This window comes from Cavia porcellus, unplaced genomic scaffold (genome assembly GCF_034190915.1).
Source record: "Cavia porcellus strain 051 isolate PalLab524CR breed Dunkin Hartley unplaced genomic scaffold, mCavPor4.1 scaffold_5, whole genome shotgun sequence".
In the NCBI taxonomy this organism is placed as follows: Eukaryota; Metazoa; Chordata; class Mammalia; order Rodentia; family Caviidae; genus Cavia; species Cavia porcellus.
In genome coordinates, this window is record NW_026947488.1 from 47307003 (window position 1) to 47329560 (window position 22558).

Genomic DNA, 22558 nt, shown 5'->3' on the forward strand with positions numbered 1-22558 from the left:
AGAAGCCCTGAGAATTTCAAACATAAACATCATGTGTTTCCATTTTCAAATTCTTTATTTACTTCACTAAAGACTCAACTCCTTACAAGAGTGAAAATTTAACAAACATTGTAGTTTATTAACATACAAGCATTGCAATGCCAAAGTTTAGAAAAGAATAGTCAGGCAAATTCTCTTATCAAAAGGTTTTAATGAGATGAATGTAAACAAGATGTCATGGAGCAGTACAGCAATGAAATGACCAGACTCACAGGAAAGAGCACTGTGGACCAGAGAGGAGGCTCCCACCCCTCAGGCAGTGATAAGCAGACCACGGCAAGACAACAAATGGCTATTCGCCTCAAAACGAGACCTTTAATTTTATGTCATTCACAAAATTAAATGCCAGATGGATGAAAGATCTAACTACTAGAAACTATGAAGAAGTGGGGTGTGGTGTCACACACATGTAACTTTAGCACTTGGGGGGCTGAGGCAGGAGGGCTGCAGTGAGTTCAAGGCCAACCTGGGCTAGCTAGTGAGTTGAAGGAGCTCAAGGCCAGCTTCAACCACATAGCAAGACCCTGTCTCAAAAACACAAAAATAAATAAATGATTAAAAAAGTAAAAGTGAAAATTTTTTTTAAAACAGAAAAGGCTGATTTAGCTCAGCAGCATAACTGCCTGCCTGGCAAGTGAGAGGTTGTGAGTACAATACCCAGTATCAAAAAAAAAAAAAAGAAAACGGAAGAAACATGGCAAATGCTTACAATGCCCAGGTAAAGAAGAGCTTCTTACGTAGGCAATAAAATTTAAGTTCGGAGCACAAGACCAATTTGACCATGTCAGAATATAAAGCTGTCGAACAAAAAAACACCACAAAGCTGAAAGACAAAACAAAGGCCAGGAGAAGGTATCTATAATAGATAAAACCAACACTGAGCTAGTACCTAGTGTATAAATAAAAACACTCCTGTCAAGAAACCAATAAACTAGAAGAAAATGAATAAAACTATACATAGAAAAGTCAGTAAGATACCAAAAGATGTTCAGCCACAGACACTCACAAAATAAACACCACGTACCCCTGTCAGACTGGCAAAATTAAAAAGTCTAAGAATACCAAGTGTTAATGAAAATATAAGGAAACAGCTGCTTATCACGCCAGTAAGGGTGTAAGTTAAGGCTGATAGTTTCTGTGAAGCAATATGACAACATCTAATACAGTCAACAGTAAGTCAAGTCTCTCAGTTAGAAATTCCGGTGCTAATGAGACATGACCAAGAATGCAGCATCATTTGTAACTGTAAAAAACTGCAAGCAACACAAATGCCTGCACAGATAAATAGTTGCCATTCACTTCATGGAATACTCTCACAAGTACAACTGTAACAGTGAAAGAACTAGCTGTGTATTACAGTAAGCAAAACTCCAATAAAGGGAAAAACAAGCTGCAGAATGGTGCATTCAGCATCTACTTATGGAAGCACAACACAAAACTAACCCTCCATACACCCACAGTCAAGAATAAAGGTGGAGACTTAGCACATGCTAACAGTGGCAAGCAGACTTGCCACTGAGGAGAGAACAAGGGGAATGGAATTGTGGAAGGAAACAGACAGACTCAACTGAAACACAATACTTTACATTTTTTGCTAAAAAATTATGCTAAAATAACAAAATGTAATATTTGCCAGTCAAATGGTGACTACACAGATGTTAGTTATATTCTCCTCTGAACTTTTTACCAGGGTAAAGAAGCAGTTAAAGGACACATCACCTTCGTGGGAAGACTGTATTTTCCATCTGGAAGAGAGATGCTCTGAACCTCTCCACAAGCAGCGCAGAGAAAAGCCATTTTGATGCAGAGAGGCTTTATGTTACTGACACGAACCACCGTCCCTCTCAGCGTGATATATTTTCCATAGTAATTCGCCCGAACATTCTTCAGGTGGGTCAAGGGCTCGTAGTTATACACCCTGCACATAAAACAGGAACATCCACACATCTACAGCTGGGACGTCTGTACTGAGGATGTCTGCATTTTCACAAGTTCCTTTCAGAAGGAACTACAAATTATCAAACCACACCATTCTGTTATATATCAGAAATCTCACAGGGAGTAAATTATTCTAAGAGATAAATAAATTAAAATATGAAACTAAATCTTGTGTACCAGGCACAGCGGTGCACACCTGTAATCCCAACATGCCTATAATTCTTCTTCGGAAGCTGAGGCAGGAAGATCACTGTGAATTTGAAGCCAATCTGGGCAACACAGTGGTGTAAGGCCAGTTTGAACCACATAGCACGATTCTATCGCAAACAAAACAAACTAAACCTTCCATTTATTTATTTAACTCCATAAACTGCTATCTAGGGAAAAAGAAAAAAAACGCCAAAGAAGAACTCTACAGATTTAATAACTCGTTTTCTAACTTATGTTTAAATATCTTTTCAAAAAAGAAAAACTCTGCTGAGCTATTTTATTTATCTCTATATATTTGAAATATTAAAATACTGTTTAGGTGAATTTTAAATTTTTCATTTATTCCCTTATACCTAGTAGAAATCTAACAATTTATCAAAATTAGTATACTACACGCATTATTATACAGTAAAAAATGGTGCTAAGTATACACTGAAAACCAATGTTTACAAACATTTTCAGTTGGGAAACCAACTTACTTGGGCAAAAAAATAATAACATTTCTTTGAATAATTTTTAGGGTATTCACTTTGGTATGATGATGATCAATGAAATTATCAAGAAATTAATATCATTTTTACTGGTTTCTATAAAACGAGGTACTTTCTTTCTGAGATACAGTCTTACTGTGTAGCCCAGGGTGGCCTTGAACTCATGGTGATCCTCCTGCCCCAGCCTCCCGAGCACTGGGTTTATAAGAACGCACCACCATGTCCACCCAGAGGCTCTCATTCTTTTCTTTTGAGACATAGTCTCACTATGTAGCTCAAGATGGCCTCAAATTTGCAGGTATCCTCTTGGTTCAGCCTCCCAAGTGCTGGGATTACAGGTGTGTACCACCGTGCCCTGCTTAGGTTCTTAAACAGCTGTTAATGCCCTATTCTAAATTATATTAGAAAGCTTTTTACCTTGCATAAATGTGTGGCACATTTACTATTGTTTCTCCGTCACTAGACAATTTTTCTTGGGCTTGCAATTCAGCAGCATGCCTTTCAAGATCCTTAGTTAATACCTAAAGAGAACAGATATTTACTCAAAGATGAAAAATATTCTCTTTAAGCAGAACTCTTGTACAGAATCTGAAGTTTAATTCAGAACAAAATAGAAAGTAAATAGGACTCTACTGTCCTTAAAGTCTGATAGTCAATTATAACCACTTATTTTACAGTGGATTGTTTTAACTTGGGATTTTGCTATCCTTGGACTGAAAATCCCAGCATCCCTGTCTGCCACATTTTGTCCCAAATGAGCTTAACATTAAAAGACCTTATATAACCTCAAAGCCATTACCTCCTGGATTCCATTAAAAAATATTTTTCTACTTCTTCATATTCACTTCATATTCACTTCAAGACAGAAAAAAATGATATTTAAAATTCCCCAAGCCAGTTTGCTATGCAGTTGACACTAAATATTTAATACCTGTGAACACTGATGGTTCAATAGTAGAATTCTCATCTCCCATGTGGGAAGCCTGGGTTCAATTCCTGGCCAATGCAGAGCTTTACCAACTAAATATTTAACACCTACTTGTGTTACAAAACGGTATACTGACAATCTCTGAGGCAAAATAAGATGCATATTTACTTGTGACAAGGGCCATAAAGATTTAAAGGCAGAACACCATGTGAGTTTGAAAAGAGGTCATAAGACAGGATTTACAGAGAGACAACTTGGCTGCATGAGGTGAAGGGAATTCTAGGTGCCTGGGCATCGTTTAGTTAGGCTGCTGCAGGGAACTCACTCCTGTTGGGTCAGTGCATGGGGAAGAGTGCAGAGATGAAGTTGCCTCGGGACATGGAAGGCCTCTCTCTGGTGTCACCAAAATGATGTGGGCTTCATGTAGTGAAATGAAATGACAAGTTTCATATTTAACAAAGGCAATAGTTCAGGAACAATAATAAATCCTCAGCCTAAGACAGAGGCAATTAAGGATGGAAACTAGGTGTATTTAAGGAATATTTCAGAAAGGAAAAAGAAAGGATGTGGTTAGGGGAGCTGGAGAGCTGGCTGGTGGGAAGACAACAGGCAGCTTCCTGGATTCCAACAGCGTATATCTGCTTTGCTGTCAGCTGTCCCTTGCACCTGTATGTCCTCCCCTCTCCTGCTGTGACCAAATTCTACCTACTCCTCCAGAAGTAATGTAAGCCCCATACCTTCCTTTGGGCTTTTCCCCTTCTTTCCCAACAGTTAAATCTTCCCTTTGCCTCTGAAGGCACACAACACTTTACCTGTGCCCGTCCTAAAATTTGCTACTCTTTATCTGGAAGCCTTACTATTTGCCAGTCTAAAGTATTAAGTTCACACATGCTGCATTATCTGACCATGAGAAAACTTCAAGCAGGCACACAACATACTGTTATTACTCTTTTGTGGGTGGGACACGCAGAGAAGTGATTTGTCTCATGCCACAGAACCTAGATCTGGTCTTTTCGTTGTACATTCCTAACTGACAATGCTAAGATATCTTGCCTTAGTTTTCCTGTGAGACAGGATTGCTCCTAAAGAATGAGGTTTAATTTCAGTTCTATCTGTGAAAGCTAAGTATCTTCTTAAAGAAAGTACTAGCTCTGTGAAATCTTGCTTTAAATGTGATGAAAGGCTGTACAAAGTAAATATTTACCTGATGTACTGCCAGCCCCATGCAGGCCAAGGTTTTCTCAGGGGCATCCCTCAGTTCATTTCCTATATCCGGTATCAAGTTAGTAATTTCATCATCTTTTGTTAGGTCTTTAAAATCCACCAGAATACTTCCTTTTCTTTCTATTTCATCCTGTAAAAATTAAAGAGAATTGTTTTTTGAGTCAATTATCACAGCTGAATGTTGGATTATACACTTTTGAAGACATATAATACATGGTGACAAGGGTGATCACTGCACAGGCCTTGTGCCAGGCATGGAGCTAACATTTTAAACATATTTATTTTTGCCTCTTAACAAAACTTTTACGCAGATATTTATACTGTTACTCACTTGAAAGTGAGAAACATGAAAACTAAGGCACGGAGAAGTAATGCAGGGCCGGGTATATAGCTCAACAACACAGAGGCTGCCTGGCAAGTGCGAGGTCCTGAGTTTCATTATCAGTACCAAAAAACAAAAAACTAATGCACCAAGTCTGCATTTGGCAGTGAGGGGCAGACTTGGGATCTGATCACAGTCCGACTCTGCACCTGATACAGTCACTAGCATCTCAAACATGCTGTTTAATAAGGTGACACATAAAGGTGCGTGGGTAGCTGTGTTGTAGGGAATCTTACCTTATCATATAAATCAATATGCCTTATGAAAAACTTTTCAAATGCTTGAATCTTCTCAATAAAAGGAGAGTTGTCACTGTAAACTAATCAAATAAACATGGCATTAACACTAATAATCACACAAGTACAAGCATGTGTTTCATGAGACAGAAAAACACTTTAAGTGTGAATTTTTTCCCCAATTGCTTTGTTATCTGATTACATTTAGATAAAAACTGGTGGGAATGCATACTTGAGCTTCTAAAACAAGTTTAGGGAAAGCCAGCATGGTAGCTATACTCAGGAGGCTGAGACAAGAAGATCACCATGAGAGCAAGCCCAGTTTGGACTGTGTAGTGAGTCCAGGTCAGCCTGGATTACATAGCAAGACCCTGTCTCAAAAAGAAAAAAATAAAAAGTAACTTTAAAAAAGTATAGGTCTGCATACTCTGAAAGGCAGCCAGGGAAAGATCTTCTCTCTTTTAGAGAGAAGGCCTGTTGTCTGGGAAACTTTGTATCGAGTCCTAGATGCTTAAAAGGACATTTTAGGTCAAAAGTAGATTAACATAATAAGCCTAAAACAAACATTATAATAATGCCAAAGTCAGACACTTAACTAAATTCTTATTCTGAAACATAGCTAAGACAATGACAATCTTTGTAAAGTAAGTTGCACCAATCCAAATTGTCACTTGTCAAATTCTTTCCCAAGATCTGGAGACGGACTAATGTTTGACACGGAACTCAAAACTGTAAAGCTATTTTTCTTAATATCTTAAATGTTCAATAATATTTCAAATTGGTCTCTCACAGGAAAACAGTACAATGAAATAGTTTAGAAGCACAAGTGGTCAAACCTAAGGTTTGAACTCCATTTTTAGGACCAGTCCAAAGATCATTTACAGTGTTCTGAGCTAACTGCTAGGAAACTAATACAACTGCTGGTGGCTGGGTAATAATTCCCTTAAGCAACAAAAGATCATCTATGACACACATTCATCTATTTAAGAGGGAAAAAAAAGAAGTACTATCATATGGACTTTCTTTTAATCACTGGATTTCACTTTTTACAAATACTCTTAGGACAATTCAAGAGACTAAGTTTTTATAGGAAGGAACATAAACATTATGTACTACAAACATGACAGAAAAAAGGAGAAGGATCAAGAAATGGGTAGAGGGGAGAAGGAGGGAAGGGAAAGGGGATGTAAAAAGGAATTAACAAGTATTATGTACATGTGGCAACTTTCTACAAGGAATAGAAACATTACATACTGCATACATGTACTAATAAACTAAACCAAATTAAATTAAAAAAAAACATAGTTTTGTGGAAAATAGTTCTTGTATACAGAGAACAATTATAAGCTCCATTTTTCTAAAAATGTGTAAAGCCATAGATAGCTGCATTTTTATTTACAAAAAACCATAAACAAACATGCATTTCTCCTTTGTTAGGGCAACTTAAATAGATGTGTGAACATAATAGCAGTGATGAGCCTAAACCACAGTCATAGGCAACCGCACCTAGCACAGACGAATGGGATAAACACTAGTACCAACAACCACAAATTTACATTAGTAAATCATTAATTTCCTTTGTAGGTCTTTCAGCAGCACGAGTATTTGCCACAAAAAGAACAGAGCATTTATGGAAAAACACTTTACAGACTGCACTGAACATTTTTGTATAGTACTTTATTCATTTACCAAAAAAAAAAAAAAAAAAAAAAAACTGAGTGGCTGGTACAAGGCAAGCACTATAGCCTACTGGGGAAAAGACACACATATGTATAGTTTTGTGGAAAATAGTTCATATATATGTAAGTTCTTATATATATAGTTTCTTAAATATAGTTCTATATATCTATAGTTACATACATACACAATATATATATATAAAATATATATACAAAATATATACATGTATACAAACACACACACACACACACATACACACACAGAGCTATGTATATATCATGCTACCCCCAGAGAGATTACCTCAATGTTCCCTTTCTACTCTTTTGTTCTTCTACCTACAGTTCTAACTCCTTGTATTGTATTGTTTTTTTGAAACATCTGGAGTGGCCTGTTTCCCAGACTGATACAAAATCTAAAAATAATGCTTTTTTATTTATAGCTGGGTGTGGTGATGCATGCCTGTTATCCCAGCACACAAGAGACTAAGGCAGGAGGATCCCTGCAAGTTTGAGACCAACCAGGGCTACAAAGTGAGCTCCAGACCAGCCTGAACTACATAACAAGACCATATCTCAAAAAACGAAAAAAAATGCTTTTGAACATAAGCATGATTAGGAGCCAGAAATCAAGCTCAGTGGCACAAGTGCCTACGTGACAGGCACAAGATCAGGAAAATGGAGAGAACATAAGCATGATTTAATTGTTTAGAAAAATGAAAAATAATGGGTATATTTCAGTAACTCAACTAAATTATAGTAATACAAGCTGTGGTATCCAAAGACAATTTAAGGAAATGTAATTTATGGTACTTTTTGCACTTTAAATTTTACCTTCAGAAAAATAGAGTTTCCAACCTCTATATGGTATGAATTGATCCAATGTTGACTGCAGAAGCGAAGGCTGTGGGGTTTGTTCTGAAAAAAAAAAAAAAAAAAAAATTTCGCTAGGTAAATGAAAACAAAGTAAACTCTGGAGAAGTATGTTTCTCCTTTCAAAAATGAGAACTTTACATGACATAAACAGTGTCTAAATCAGTCTTCAGTAAAAATTCTGGATGTTAATATTCAAATGCTTGATAAGGAATAGCATTAAATGAAAGACTCTCATCTGAGTTAAACTCTTGTCTCACAGGCATGAATTATTTCCTCCACCACAGAAAAAATTAATCAGTGACCTCACCTACCCGAGCTTTGTTTTCCAGTGGTTTTACTCAGATCAGATCTATGTTCCCTTTCTCTCCATTTTCCTGAGAAGTTCCCACCACCTCTTCCTCTTTTCCAGCTTTGAAATCTTCCTCGTCCAAATCCTCTGCCTCTGTACATTCCACTCATGTCGTCTAAGAGATCAGAAAAGGGTTCACAAAAACTAGATGGGATATAGTGTTCTTAAAGGTATATTTATATAGTAAAAAATTAAAATTTATGTATTTCATGTTTGAAAAGAATAGTCTTGAAAACTTGCATATGACGGAGGAAAATATTCTGCAATCACTCTTCTAATCCCCATCACTTTTTAAGGTACAGATATTTAAGTATGTACACTAAATGATCATGGAATAAAAACAGGTACTATATTGTACCAGTTACATGGAGACTCCATGATAGAAATAGAAATAAAACGAGTTAACAAGGTTAACTTGCTCGCACCATTTAATACTTATTAAAGGAAAGTACTGGCTGCATATAATCTTGACCTGTAAGATACTAAGGATACTTCAACACAGTTCCCTATATATCATTCTTACAGTATTTTATCTATTGTCTGTGTAATCTATGAACCTAAAACTGTTCTTTAAAAAGTCCACTTAGAGCCAGGCGTGGTGGCTCACGCCTGTAATCCCAGCACTCGGGAGACTGAGATAGGAGGATCATTGCGAGTTGGAGACCAGCCTGGGCTACAAAGTGAGCTCCAGGCCAGCCTGAACTGCATAGCGAGACTTTGTCTCAAAAAGACCAAAAAAAAAAAAAAAATTCCACTTAGAAAAATTCATATTTTACGAATACAAATAAATATACCCGTGCAATGTGGTGCAATTAATTCAAGAGAGTCCAAAGGATTTCGTTAGTAACTAACGCAGTTTTAAGGAACGACAGGACTTTTATCACCAACCAGACATTATACATTGAGAAACTAAAGCTCAAAGAAATTAAGCATAGCGAAGATCAGGGTTGGCTGATGACAGCAAAAAACTGTCTTCGGACTCGCAAACTGCAGCGCTCCTCCGACAGCACTACCTACCGCACCCTTCTCAAAGATGGTTAATTTGCTGGAAAAGTACCTATTCCAACACAAATGCAAGCTGTAAGGCTGCAGAGAAAGCCACGCGCTAATCCATCGGGCCTGATCCTCCCTCCCTCTTATGTGGGAAACGCAAGGGGACTACGAAGTCCTCAGCTCCTCAGGCGAACCCTGCCAGGTCTGGTTTTCTTCAGCCGCAGCTCTCCTGACGGCCCAGCGCAGAACCGGTCCCTCCCGCTGCAACAGCAGCAGAGGAACTTCAGTTTTCCCGCCACCGCCTAAGGATAGTGAGAGAAGCGTAGAGCGCCACAACAGCACCGCGAAATACGGTTCAGCCTCTCTATAAATTTTTCTTTTGGCGCGCCTATGACGCAACTTCCGTTTAAGAAAGTGACGGTAGGAGGGGCGGGGAGAAGTGTAGCCAATCAGTGAGTTCATACGGATAGACGCCAAAAGACTACCGGAAATGGTCCTGAGGGCCGAGCCGGAAAGCGGAAGCCCCGCGCAGCACGTGGGGGAGGCGCCGGTAGGAGACTCACAGGTACCCTCACCCGGTTCGGCGGTGGAGCTGGCTGCCGCGACTGTAGTCCTCTAGGAAGGAGGAGCAAGGCGCGGGAGACCAGAGAGACCCCAAGGAACCCGGAAACCGACCGAGTGCCATGGATGGTTCAGGAGAGCAGCCGAGCGCACAGCCCCCGCATCCTGCGGACCACCGCATTCGCGACGGCGACTTCGTGGTGCTGAAACGGGAAGATGTGTTCAAAGCAGTGCAGGTCCAGCGGAGAAAGTAAGTCAGGTTGCTAACCCTGGGGGTCTCCGGCTTCTGGATAACGCTCTCCAAGTCTTTCTGTAGGCCCCTCCTCCCTCCAGCAACCTTTTTGACTCTGGATCCCCATCTCTCGCCCTAGTTGCCTCCTCCTGAATCTTACTAACACCGAGGCCTTTCCCGCTGGCCTTTTTCACCTGGACCCACGCGACCTTTCCTGCCCCTGCTGTCTTCCCATAGAGTTCCCCTCCGTGATTTCATACTGGGATCTCTCCTTTTGGAACCCCTTCCAGTCTTGCCACAGCGTCCCCTCTGCAGCATTCCGTTCTTGGTCCTCTAGTGCCCGGATGCACCGTTTTCTGCCTCTCCCTATTCCCTGCGTGAGTTCTTTCCTTGGGTTCTTAGGATTTTCTCTGTTCTTGTAGATCGACTCCCTCAGTCTGGCATCTGCTTACCCCTGGGAGCTTCTTCCTAGCTTCTTCCTTTTCCCAAAGATCCTCCTGCCTCCCTAATTCCCCAGCTACGATCAGTCCTACAAAAAAAATCACTTTTCATCTATTCTGGCTTTGGGGCTGGCCTCTTCTCTCTACCCAAATTGGATTGCCTATCTACACAAAACATAAAACAACTCCTTATAGAGTGTGGAATCACCTTGAGGTTCCTTTGCTTCACATCAGGATATTCAAGAGCTGAGAAAATTGAACTGCTCAAGAGCAGTGTGCTCCAGGCAGGTCTCAGAACTCTTAGGTTTGGTTTGTACACTGCCAACTGATATCACAGTGTTTTAGTACTAACTAGAGGAGGAGGATTTTTGATAACTTAGTGGCAAGAATGGTGAGGTTGTTAAATCCTAGTAGCTTATTAATGGTAATAATACATTGGGATATTCAAGTTAACTTATCTGAGGATAGCTCAGTTTCCTTTTGATCTGCATTATGATTCTTTTTAGTTTTGTTGTGGTACTGTGGGCCTAACCCAGGGCCTCATATATGCTCTGCCCCTGAGGTACCTTCTCAGTGTTACTGTTAACAAAGAAGTCAGTTGAATGCAGTATCAGCACAGCTTTCTGTCAACCAAAAAAGTAGGCATCATGAGATTTGGAATTTATGATAAATGCTCATGTCAGTTGAATTATTTTACTATTGTTTGCGTCAACTGGTGGGTAGTATTTAAAGTGAAGCAGGTATCTTTAAATATTAGTAGGCCAAAAGGCACAAAGCATCAACCTGGTGATAACCAAGCTTTTTTGCACAGGCATCAATGGGGTAAAGAAAAATTATGGAGAAAGGGTGCTTCTTCAAGTACAGAAACAATATCTGCAGCAGCTTTTAAGCATTTTAAAATATCCATTCATGAAATTGAATTTTGGTAGTTAAATTTTATAACTGTCCCTCATCAGTACTTTATTTTTGTGCTCTTGAAACTAGTATGGTTTTCTCTTAGAATTAACTAGAAATTATACTTGTTTCTAAGAACATAACTTTTGAAGATGTCCAGTACTAATTATTTAGGCATTTTAGTTGAAGCATAACAGAGTTCTGCAAAGTTCTTGGATTGTAAGTACACGGTTTAGCATTACATATCTGTGTGATGACCATCCAAGTGAATTCTTTTTCATACTATTCTTGTAAGTTGTTTAATTTTCAAGTATGATTGTTTGAATGTGCTAAAGAATGTGCTTTTTTAGATGAGAGATACATTACTTCCAAAGATACAGTAAAATCTAGTGTCTTTTATACATCATTTGAAAATACTTCTCACCCACCCCTATTTTTGGCAGAGCCATATTGGTGATTTCTGTCTTACTTAAAAAATGGCCCACAGAACTCTGATGTGCTCAGGCCAGACTTGCTCATAACCTTCCCTCTGGGCCACACTCATCTAGCTGGGTAGAAGCACTGAGAGTGCTGCACCTCCTGCTCCTTTCCAGTGAAAAGGTGACTTCCATCTCTCTGATTGACATCTTTTGCTGCCTTTTCACATCAGGTAGATCAGTGTTCCTTTAGCTCGAAGGATGAGGGTGGGGTGTACATCATCTGGGTTGAGAGCTGAGCATAAGCTTCCAGGGCACTCTGATAGTTGTGTCACCAAATATTTTGAATGTCAGTAGTGATTAGTGGAAACCCAGCAAAGAGTAAGAATTGATCCTATCTTGATCCATTAGGGTCACAACACATCTCATTCACAGGGCTTCAGATGACATTTAATAAAGATGTTACACACATTGCAAAGGTGTAGCAGGATATAGAAATTAAACAAGAAAGGTGACATGCTCAGGACCTAGCAGGCATGGAAAATACTTGACAGGGGATCCTGAGTATGACAACATCACACTCTGTGAGCCTCCAGGAGCAAACAGAAAGGAAAAGGGAGGAGATAGGGCACAAATAGAGCTCATCGATGTGGCTTCTAGGGTAAGAATTCTGTGGGTAAGGGCTAGGTCTAGAAGCTGGCTGGTGCTTCCTAAAGTCCCATGGGCTTTGCTGGGGTAGTGTGTGTGATACAGTGGAAAGGACCAGACCCGGGGATCAGACAGGCCTGAATTTGAATTCCAGCTCCCAGCATCTGATAAGGGTGAATTTTAAAACTAAGTGCTTTTTTCTAGACTTTGGATTTTAACCTGTGTAAAGAGCTATGTTGCAGGATTACCATGAGAATTTCAAAAGTATAAAATACACCTGGCAAACACTGGCTAACCTATAGCTGGTGCTCAATAAAAGGCAAGGTTTTTGTAGGATTTCTCTTTCGCACTGCAGTAGGATACACAGCTGGATACAAGGAAAGAGCTAATAGAGCATTGTCAGTGCTAGGTTCCATTTCTAAATGTTTAGATTTAACAGTAGTGTTTATAATATAATCTGCTTGTATTCTATCATTTTTTAGTAAAATAGCCCATTAGACCAAGGCCAAGGAGTTTCGCAGATTGTTTTCATCTCCATGATGGCTCTGCTCTGAGCAGGCCAGTGTGAGCTGCAGAGGGTGTCACAATGCATGTACAGTAACTGACCTGTCTTGGCCTGTCTGCCCACTGTTCAGGAAAACTGCAGAGCCTGTGAGTTTTTTACCATGGAAGAGGAATGTCATCTGTTTTTGCTTTCTCTTTCCAAATTCTATGTTTTCTTGGCTTATTAATTTTATGTCACCATCCAAACCTGATTCTTTCTAGTTCATCTGTCATCTTGAATGAATTTAGAAGCAATGCTGTTGATCCATTGCAGAGACCACTTTTGAAATAAATTGGACTGAGCGTGGCTTTTGTATACTGAATGCAAAACAAATCACTTAATTCCTTGCTTTTTCTTCCCAGAAAAGTAACTTTTGAAAAACAATGGTTCTACCTGGACAATGCTATTGGCCATAGTTATGGAACCACATTTGAAGTGACCGGTGGAGGATGTCTTCAGCCCAAGAAGAAAAAGGAAGAGCCTACCTCAGGTGCACCACTTTGGATGTGTGAAATGGATGCACCTGCAATACCAGCTTCTACCCAGAAAGCTGAGGCAGGAAGATCCCATGTTCCAGGCCAGGCTGGGCAGCTTAATGAGAACAATCTCAGAATGGTAGGGAGGGACCTCAGAATACAGCTCACTGGTGGAATACTTGCCTAGCATGCATGAACCCTTGGGTCTATTCCCCATAAAGAAAGAGATATTGTCCATTACATGGGTAGAAGTGCATCAACTTGCAGTTATTTCCAGAGTGCCAGCCCAAGTTATGCCAAATAAGTCTAAAGTAATCGTCTAAAAACTGTAGTTTGATGGAATAGAGCAAGTCCTACCTTGGTGATGAAACCAGTTGCGTTCTGGCTGCTGCTTGTGACTGATGGTTCCGTGACCTTGAGGTGGATCTGTAATCTCACAAGTTCCTTCTGTAGACCCTGCAGTGCCCTGAAGTGAAACAGCTACAGGGTTGGGGCTGTTAAGAGGTTAAGAGTTCTGGCTCTGAATCCGACTGGCTAGGTTTGCATGGCTGCTCTGTAACCTTCCCTGAAACCGGGCAGATGATTGAACTCCGTAATTCTTACATACTCCTCCATGATGGGGTCTAAACGCATTTAATACCCAGGTTCTAACGTGACTCCTAGGTACTCAAAACGGTGCCCTGCCTTACAAAGGATTTCATCATGTTAGCCAGTGTTATTCACTAAAAGTAAATGCTTACGCTATTTAGTAAAATATTCTTAATAAAATGTCTTATTGATAAAATATTTAAAAGTAAAACAAATAATTAAGTGTTAAAAGTTCTAAGTCAGTCATGGTGGCACATGCCTGCCATCACAGTATGCAGAAAGCTGAGGCAGGAGGATCATTACAAGGTCAAGACCAGCCTGGGCTACAAAGTGAGCATGTTCACATTTTATTAAGTACCAGTTAGGTACCAGGCACAATTAGGTGCTATGAGTATAGCAGTTCACGTGGTAGTCTTGTGAAAGGTATCTACGGCAGAGAACAGTCAAAGTCCACCAGCCCACAATCAGCTGTGTCATTTGTGCGGATATGAAATAGAGTACACACTGGAGCCTGAGAGGGAACCTTAAGCCTTGGCTGAGGCATGACAGGAAGGAACCAGCCACTCACTGGAAGTTTATCCTGAGGGCCTTCCAGGAGGGGAGCAGCAAGTCCCTGAGTCCTGCCTGATTGGCGAAGAAGGGCAGCATAGCTGAAGCCTAGGGGTTAAGGCGAGGCCAAGCAGAGGTAGGCAGGGTCAGTTTTTGGTGATCTGGAGGGTCACCTGTTGCTGTGGAGAGCCCCTGTGCTGTGGGAAGCAGATGAGCCAATTTGTGTTCTTGAGAAAGCTTTCTGGCATCCATGTGGCTAGGGGGGTCCTTCCTAGGGGGTGAGAGTGAGCGGGAAGATGAGCAAGGACTGCGTGGCAGTGGCGGTGAGAGAAGCTGGTGGACGGCATTGGGGCAGTGCAACAGGAAGACCAAGCCCAAGTGACTGATGGGTGGATGGGGATGTGAGCTTTGGAAGAGAGGCTATAAAGTAATTGCAGATCCTAATGACATAGAGCATTTTCTTTCCTCAGAGACTAAAGAGGCTGGCACTGACAATCGAAATATAATTGATGATGGGAAATCTCAGAAACTCACTCAGGATGACATAAAAGCTTTGAAAGACAAGGGCATTAAAGGAGAGGTAATACTCAAAGGACTTTTTAATTTTGTTTTTGTTTGGTGTACAGGAAATTGGTTTTTAAAGCTGACTTTACCCAAGACAACAGGGGAAAATAATTATCATTAGAAATATTTATTCCATTCAGAATGTCAAGGTTTTGTTTCTTATATGCAGGCAAGTAAGCGAATGGCCTCACTAACATTATTAGTGGTAGAAAATTTAATAACAGTATGAATCAGTTGCTAACGTTATTTACTTCCAGCAGTGTATTCAGCCAGCATCATCAGGAATGAGTTTCTTCTATCTTTTCCTGTTGTTTGTCCTTTAATCATGGTGTAAAAGGCATTGTATACACCTTGTACTTTGTTACAGATTTCTGAATAGTTTAGAATACAGAGTTAATCTGTTCGGACTTCTGTGAAAGAGGGACTGGGAAATCAGACCTTTGTACATATTCTAAGGTAAAAACCCTTTGAAGTTCACAGTTCTGTGGCAGAGAAGTTTAAAAAAATCTGTCCTTTTCTTATAGGAAATAGTTCAGCAGTTAATTGAAAACAGTACAACATTCCGAGACAAGACAGAATTTGCTCAAGACAAATATATAAAAAAGAAGAAAAAGAAGTAAGTAGTTTTTTAAACAGTTGAAAATAATTCTTTTTCTTTATTTATGAACTGTGTATCACTAAAGATAAAATGTTTTAAACTTTCCAAATTCGTATTCTGTTTTTCATTCCCCTAGATATGAAGCCATTGTTTCTATTTTGAAGCCGTCCACTCGTATTCTTTCAATTATGTATTATGCAAGAGAACCTGGAAAAATTAAGTACGCTTTGTTTCCTTTCAAAAGTATAATTGGGGGAAATATGTCTTTAAGAAAGTCATGATATTAAGTAAAATGAAAAACTTGCTCACCTGCATAAAGTGTCCTCCTACCTCATAAATTGTAAGTCCTTTTATTGTCGCCTTCAAAGCAATCAATTATCAACGTAATTTTTATAAAACAAACAGAACTTGAAAAATAATGATTGAAGTTGCAGGCCTTTCCCTGCTAAAAGTGACTGAATGGTGCTTTTTTCTCAGCCACATGAGATACGATACACTTGCCCAGATGCTGACCTTGGGAAATATCCGTGCTGGCAATAAAATGATCGTCATGGAAACATGTTCAGGCTTGGTGCTGGGTGCAGTGATGGAACGAATGGGAGGTGAGCCTGAACGTTTTCAAGTTTGGTAAACCCTACCCTAATGTGAGGAGAGGGGTCCAAAACTCTAAGCTGATAGAAAACCGCACTCGGTGACTCAGGTTAATGAAGTGACTTGGGCTGACCCCTATGGCTCCGGTGCCCAGGCCCCCTGGGGGCTACATGTCCCAGCCTCGGCTGCATGGGGCCCATCATGGGATGGCTGGTGGAGACCTTCAGCACAAGAATTATAGAAAAACTTCTTTCAGTTAAAATAGCTGGTGCTTATTTAATTGGCCTGAATTGAGGCAGCTGAGTGGTTGGACAGTGGGGAATGTCTTCTTTCCAAGAAAAGCAGCTCACGCTGATTGGCCTGTCCTTTCTTAGAATCTGTGGAAGGTAAGCACTGATACTGACCCCATCTGAGGATTGTGATGGGAGAAGGAAGAGGGGCATCAATGTGACATCCAAATTTGCGTAGTCTGTGTTTTACAGTAGTGTCAAGTGGCGATGAGTTGCTTTAAGATTTCTGGAGGGACTGGGGATTTAGCTCAGTGGCACAGCACCTGCCTTGCAAGCATGAGGTCCTGAGTTCAGTTCCTGGTTCAAGGAAAAAAAAAGATTCCTGGTAGATCCCAGAAGAGCTGCACTGTTTTTGAGCCTCTACACAGTAGAAAAACCTGTTTCGTTATGTAGAGGACTCTGAGGGTTGCATGCCGCCGCTCTGTTAATGGTTTTCTTTTGTCTGCAGGTTTTGGCTCCATCATTCAGCTATACCCGGGAGATGGACCTGTTCGGGCAGCGACAGCATGTTTTGGGTTTCCCAAATCTTTCCTCAGTGGTCTATATGAATTCCCCCTTAGCAAAGTCGACAGCCTCCTGAACGGCACATTTTCTGCTGAGATACTATCTTCAGAGGCAAAAGACAGTGCTTGTGTCAGTGGAAGTAATGGCGTAGTCGAGGACAAGCAGGCTCCTGAGCAAGACGCTGAGGACCCCATGGCGGAGGCACCAGAGAGCAGTTCTTCAGGAGAACACGAAACTGTGGAAGTTGTTGCCCAAGATCCAGAGTATAAGGAGCCTAAAGAGAGAGGAAGCAGAAAAGATCATGTAAGGATGTCAGTGGCCGCTCTCTCTCCTTGCCCTTCTTGGGGCCTCAGTTGAGCTCACTGAGGTGAAGAGGCTGTGGAGCATCAGCTCCCAAGCACAGACCGAGCACAGCGGAACAGTGGAGGAGGGCGGGATCTGGGGTCACTCAGCGGAACAGTGGAGGAGGGCGGGATCCGGGGTCACACAGCATGGCTGCATTCTAGGAGGGAGCTCTAGGCGCACACACATCGCTTGGGCCCCTTACCCAGGTGTATACTATGAAGGTTTTCTTGTGTTTTCATCTTTCTCCTCCTTTCATTCTCTTGTTGCTTTCCTCTGAGTTGATCTTGTTGAAATGTTTTACTAGACCAGTTTACATAAACCAGACTGAATGACTTCAGTGCCCTGGTTTCTTGTTTTTCTTTTTGAAGATTCAGGAAAAGCAGAGGAGACAAGAAGAGCAGAGGAAAAGACAATTAGAGGCTGCTGCTCTCCTGAGTGAAAGAAATGCAGATGGGTGCGTTGCTGCAAGAATACAGGGTACTTCTTGGTGCTAATGGGGTTCACTTGAAATGGGTTCACGTTCTCTTGCTACTTGCCAGCTCTGATTCCAGTGGGAGTGGAGACGAGGATTCTGTCTTGGGTTTTTAGAGAAAGGAAGCTGAGCCAGGCATGGTGGCCCACACCTGCAATGGCTGAGGCAGGCGCCACAGGTTTGAGGCCAGTAGGGCTACACAGATGAAGGCATCCTGGATGACAGCAGGACGCCGTCTCAAAAAGAGAAGTGATAAAAACAACAAAACAAAAAAGACTGGATCCGGCGGAGGTAGGAAGTTGATAGTACTGAGAGTTTCACAGGAAATCAGAACACTTGCAGCACCAGTACATCCGGTGAGGCTGTGTGGTCCCTGCAGATGCTCAGGGTTGGCCGAGGCAGCCTCCAAACAGCTGTTGTACAGCTGATGGCAGCAGCTACTGACACCTGACAAGGAGAGGTAGATTCGAAGCCTGATGTGATGGCACACGTCTCTAATCCCAGCATTCAAGAGGCTGAAGCAGGAGATCCCTAGGAGCTCGAAGCCAGCCTAGGCTATAAAGTGAGTTCAGGGCAGGCCAACTGTATAGTGAAATCCTGCCTCAAAAAACATAAAAACAAATAAAAGAGGCAGATTGAGATGTGTGCAGAGCCAGCATTTACAGTGTTAGATTTGCTTACAGATGATATAGAAAATTAAGAAGTGCTACCCAGGGATTACCAAGTGCCATGAGACCTTGTAACTGAGTGTACATTTCCTATTCCATTTTGAATTTCTAGAATGTTACATTCAACTCTTTTTTGCATGAATCGTATAAATAAGTACACAATCATTTTTACATGGTATTTTTAAATACATGCTCCGTGTCGGGGGAGTGGAGAAATAATCTACCTGACCCTTTCTTTGCAGTTTAATTGTGGCCAGTCGTTTTCATCCCACTCCGCTGCTGCTGGCTTTATTGGAGTTCGTGGCCCCGTCCCGGCCATTTGTGGTTTACTGCCAGTATAAAGAGGTAAGACTGGAATGGGGACAGGAATCCTGGCATCTGAATTGGGGTCCTCAAACTACAGCCCAGGAAGTTTATCTTAATTAAACTCTGTTTTGCCTGCAGCCTTTGTTGGAATGCTACACAAAGCTGCGGGAGAGGGGAGGAGTCATCAACCTCAGGCTGTCTGAAACCTGGCTCCGGAATTACCAGGTACAAGTCCCGGAGCTGCTCTCTGGACTCGCATCCCTGTTCCTGGCCACATCAATAGCAAAACCTCCTCCCGTGATTTAGAGTACCTTTGACTTTTCCTGAGCCTCTGTGCTCTTACCTTGTCCAAGAAAGTAACTCGAGGTCACTGTTTAAAATGCGAACAGTTATAAGTCATATTTCCCCAAAGCCTAAGTGGCATCTCGGAGTAGTAACCAGCAGTAGCTATGGCAAGAAATACTCTCTCTGCTGGGCCATTTTCACAGCACGCAGTCGGGCGGGGTTGGCTAGTCTGGAAGACCTGTGAGAGGTGATAGGGCAGTGGCTCTGAAAGAGGAGGGGGGAGGCAGCAGGGTCAGGTGGAGTGGCCTGTGCCTAGGGCAGAGGACATGGAGGAAGAGCCTGCAGCACTCTTGAGAAAGTCTTAGAGGGGCCCAGGAGCAGTGATTTGCCAGGAGCAAATCCCCATATTGGGCAGAAATGGGCTGCTCTTGGTTCCTGTGCTCAGTCATGATGTGGAGCAGCCGTGTCCCTTTAGTAAGAATGCCACAGCCAGAAACCCCGCTGCCAGAGTGCCTCGAAGCCAGTTCCCTCAGAAAGCAGAATGAGAAGGGCACTTCAGGCTGCCACAGGCGGGGCCCATTGCTTGGCATCTTTCACACCATGCCAGGGCTGCTGTTGAGCCCTGAGTGACCCTGTCCTATGTGACACTGCTTTTACTCAGTTTAAATAATGGGAAAGGATTCCTGCCTGGGTTAATGGGTATCGGGGAAGGAGGTCCGGAGTGTGGCCACTTCCTCAGAGACCCAGGCTCCATCACTGACCGTGAAGCTTCCCAGGCCAACGGGAGAAAGAGCAGAGTGCAGACCCAGAGTGCGGCGCAGGCCATTCCATGGAAATCATCCACTGCCACAGGAACTTGCTTTCGTTTTGAGAGAAACAGGACATCAATTTATTTAAGAAGAAAAAACAAAACCAATTTCTGTGCTTTTCTCTGCACTGTCAGGTGAAGGAATGAGTGCTTCAAAATGTGTCCATGTAGATCTTTTGGAGAACCTTGTCCAGACCAGATTGACCATTAACACATGCTTTATCATCCTGGATAAACACAAGTGTCTTTTTCTGTCTCAATTAGGTGTTGCCAGATCGAAGTCACCCCAAACTGCTGATGAGTGGAGGCGGGGGCTACCTCCTGTCAGGATTCACCGTGGTCCTGGACACCCTTAGAGCAGACACCGGCCTCAGATGCAGTACAAGCACTTTAGAGTCACTCAAAACAGAGGAGCCGGTGGCCAAAAAACAGAAATGCACCGAGTCTGATTCTTAACCAGTTAGGGAATGCCTTGATTTGTGTTCTCAGGCATTCTGCAGTTGATAATGAAACCGTAAACGCATTGCTAGCGGTTTTTCAATATCTTGAGAGTAACAGCATGTCTGCGCTCCCCTGGCTGGGGCAGCAGAGTCAGCCTCTGTGCTCCTCTGCGTGGGGTCAGGGGCCAGACCCCAGCTCTGTGGTGCAGAATTCCTAACAAGATCCTGAGTGCGCCTAAATATTTTGAGATCTTTAACACACTGAATGTGTATTTATGTAAGATTATTTATATATGAACTAAGTGGATTAACAATATAACTAAAACTTGGTGAGCGCTGAAAGAATTTGTGGAAGAAATTTCCTCTGTTCATTCCAGTCTCTTCACCCAAAGCAATATGGATGTTCAGCTGTATGTGAGTGGCAGTGCTCATTCCCTGTGGGGAATAGGCTTTCCTTATAAGGAAATACGCTAAGATTTACTATTTTATAGTTGACAGCCTGGAAGGTTCCAAGTACTTACTGCTTTTGGGGAGTATATAGAAGGTTTAGTGTTCGTGGGTACTTTCTTTGCAGTTATTTGCCAATTCTTTTTTCTTTTTCTTTTTTTTTCTTCCAGTTTTGTAGAGACAGGGTTCTCCTATGTAGTTGAGGCTGGCCTTAAATGCACAGTGATCTTCCTGCCTCAGCCTCCCAAGTGCTGAGATTACCGGGGTGCATCACCATGTCTAGCAATTCCCTTACTCTTTGTTCCAAATAAAGTAGAATATTTGTGTAATATTTAATTAAAGGAAACATTTTTCCACTGTAGAGACTTAAAAGACACATACATTCATATTGGTGTATAGATGTTGATATGTACACTTACACATTTATATATACACACAGAGTGTGCTACCTACATGGATATATACAGACATGGAGAGAATATAATATTTATTTGAATTACAAAAGGCGTTTCGTGCAGGACTTGGACAGTTCTCACTGTATTGATGTTGCTCCTTGTCAAATATATTTAAAGTGCCTTTTTCTATTGACCATTAATACAGGTCTGCAGTACTGTGCGGCCATTGGATAGGTAGCCTCAAAATTTGACTGTCTATGGTGGCAGATAAAGGCTCAGAGTAGCCATAGCGCTCGTCTGTTTGCACACGTGTGTGACTCTGTAATCACACTTGTGTGCTGTTCACGTCAGGAGATGGAGATCATCCAGCCCAGAGCAGCTCTGAAAGATGAGGTTTCTTGTTCCCAATAACATGTGCTATCTAATACTGGTGTGATTACCAATAAGTACAATTGTGTTCTCCTGTTCTTAAAGAATAAAAGTGTTTCCTACCTTGGTCCATCTCACTCGCTGTTAATGATGCGGTGGCGGTATAGGGATGCCCTTCTGCCGCCTGGCACGATCTCTGTCATGGGGACTGCAGCCTCTGACATGGCACCGCCAGCACCCACACCCAGGCAGTCCAGCATGTCAGGCGCAAAACTCCACGCTCAGGTGACACACAGCCTTGCCTGATCTCCACTGGTTCTGTCAAATCCTACCTTTGACTCAGCCAGTTTCCATGTCCCGGAAGTCCTTTGCATGAGTTCCCACAGGAGGGACTGAGGTCCAGGCCAGAGGCCCCGCACAGCCGCAATGCTGCCCCCAGTGGCTTACGGCTCTCTTCACCAGCGCCTGTGGCAAAAAGTAGCATCTTTTTCTCACAAGGATGACTTAATTGGGCAGCTCGAAAAGAGTTGCAAATTTATCATTTGAAAATTTAGAATCCCCCATGGATTGTTAAACTAGTTGCCAAGCTTTTACCTAGTTTTTCATATTTAATGGGTGTGGGGTGGGACAGAGAATCCATTTTTAAAGTTTCTCAGTGATAGTGGCCTGGGAGCTACCCCTTGAAAGCCACTGCTGTTTCCCAAGTGGGTGTATAGCTAAATACAGGACCCCCACACACCAGTGCTGGAGATTGGGCCGATGGCCTTCACGCTGCCTTGCACCCCC

At 41.9% G+C, this 22558-nt stretch overlaps 2 protein-coding genes and 1 long non-coding RNA gene across 7 annotated transcripts in view; 2 read left to right on the top strand and 1 right to left on the bottom strand.

Moving 5' to 3' along the window:
* LOC134476064 (uncharacterized) overlaps window positions 1–1917 on the top strand; it is a 30198-nt gene extending 28281 nt beyond the window's left edge. The window contains exon 3 of the long non-coding RNA XR_010047510.1: window positions 1730–1917. This is a non-coding gene — a long non-coding RNA (uncharacterized LOC134476064). The remainder of the gene's footprint in view (window positions 1–1729) is intronic.
* Mcm8 (minichromosome maintenance 8 homologous recombination repair factor) overlaps window positions 1–9729 on the bottom strand; it is a 34635-nt gene extending 24906 nt beyond the window's left edge. For all 3 annotated transcript variants that reach the window (XR_010047508.1, XM_063248721.1, XM_013160010.3), the window contains exons 1-7: window positions 9407–9729; window positions 8312–8464; window positions 7959–8042; window positions 5449–5531; window positions 4811–4960; window positions 3096–3199; window positions 1759–1957 (exon numbers count right to left, since the gene is read on the bottom strand). Coding sequence is in view for 2 of the 3 variants with exons in the window: in XM_063248721.1 (XP_063104791.1) it covers window positions 1759–1957; window positions 3096–3199; window positions 4811–4960; window positions 5449–5531; window positions 7959–8042; window positions 8312–8459 (768 nt within the window). In the remaining variant the exon portion in view is untranslated. The remainder of the gene's footprint in view (window positions 1–1758; window positions 1958–3095; window positions 3200–4810; window positions 4961–5448; window positions 5532–7958; window positions 8043–8311; window positions 8465–9406) is intronic.
* A 111-nt stretch (window positions 9730–9840) lies between these two features.
* On the top strand, window positions 9841–21899 carry Trmt6 (tRNA methyltransferase 6 non-catalytic subunit). 3 transcript variants are annotated; one of them, XM_003476595.5, is made up of 11 exons: window positions 9841–10153; window positions 13440–13567; window positions 15161–15270; window positions 15779–15870; window positions 15989–16072; window positions 16330–16454; window positions 17182–17540; window positions 17951–18036; window positions 18965–19067; window positions 19167–19253; window positions 20386–21899. In XM_003476595.5, exons 1-11 carry the CDS (start codon window positions 10026–10028, stop codon window positions 20575–20577), a joined length of 1494 nt encoding a protein of 497 aa, XP_003476643.2. In that variant the 5' UTR covers window positions 9841–10025; the 3' UTR covers window positions 20578–21899. The 3 variants fall into 3 exon arrangements, with proteins under 3 accessions (XP_003476643.2, XP_063104794.1, XP_023415909.1); XM_063248724.1 differs by lacking the exon at window positions 9841–10153 and having other exon boundaries at window positions 13561–13692; XM_023560141.2 differs by lacking the exons at window positions 9841–10153; window positions 13440–13567; window positions 15161–15270; window positions 15779–15870 and having other exon boundaries at window positions 16024–16192.
* The last annotated feature ends 659 nt before the right edge of the window (window positions 21900–22558 follow it).

Excerpts from the sequence above, each read along its gene's own strand:
- Trmt6 (XM_003476595.5), top strand. The coding sequence starts at position 10,026 with ATGGATGGTTCAGGAGAGCAGCCGAGCGCACAGCCCCCGCATCCTGCG. Across the intron at positions 16,073-16,329 it reads AGAGAACCTGGAAAAATTAA|CCACATGAGATACGATACAC; the intron begins GTACGCTTTGTT and ends CTTTTTTCTCAG. Across the intron at positions 19,254-20,385 it reads CCTGGCTCCGGAATTACCAG|GTGTTGCCAGATCGAAGTCA; the intron begins GTACAAGTCCCG and ends TGTCTCAATTAG.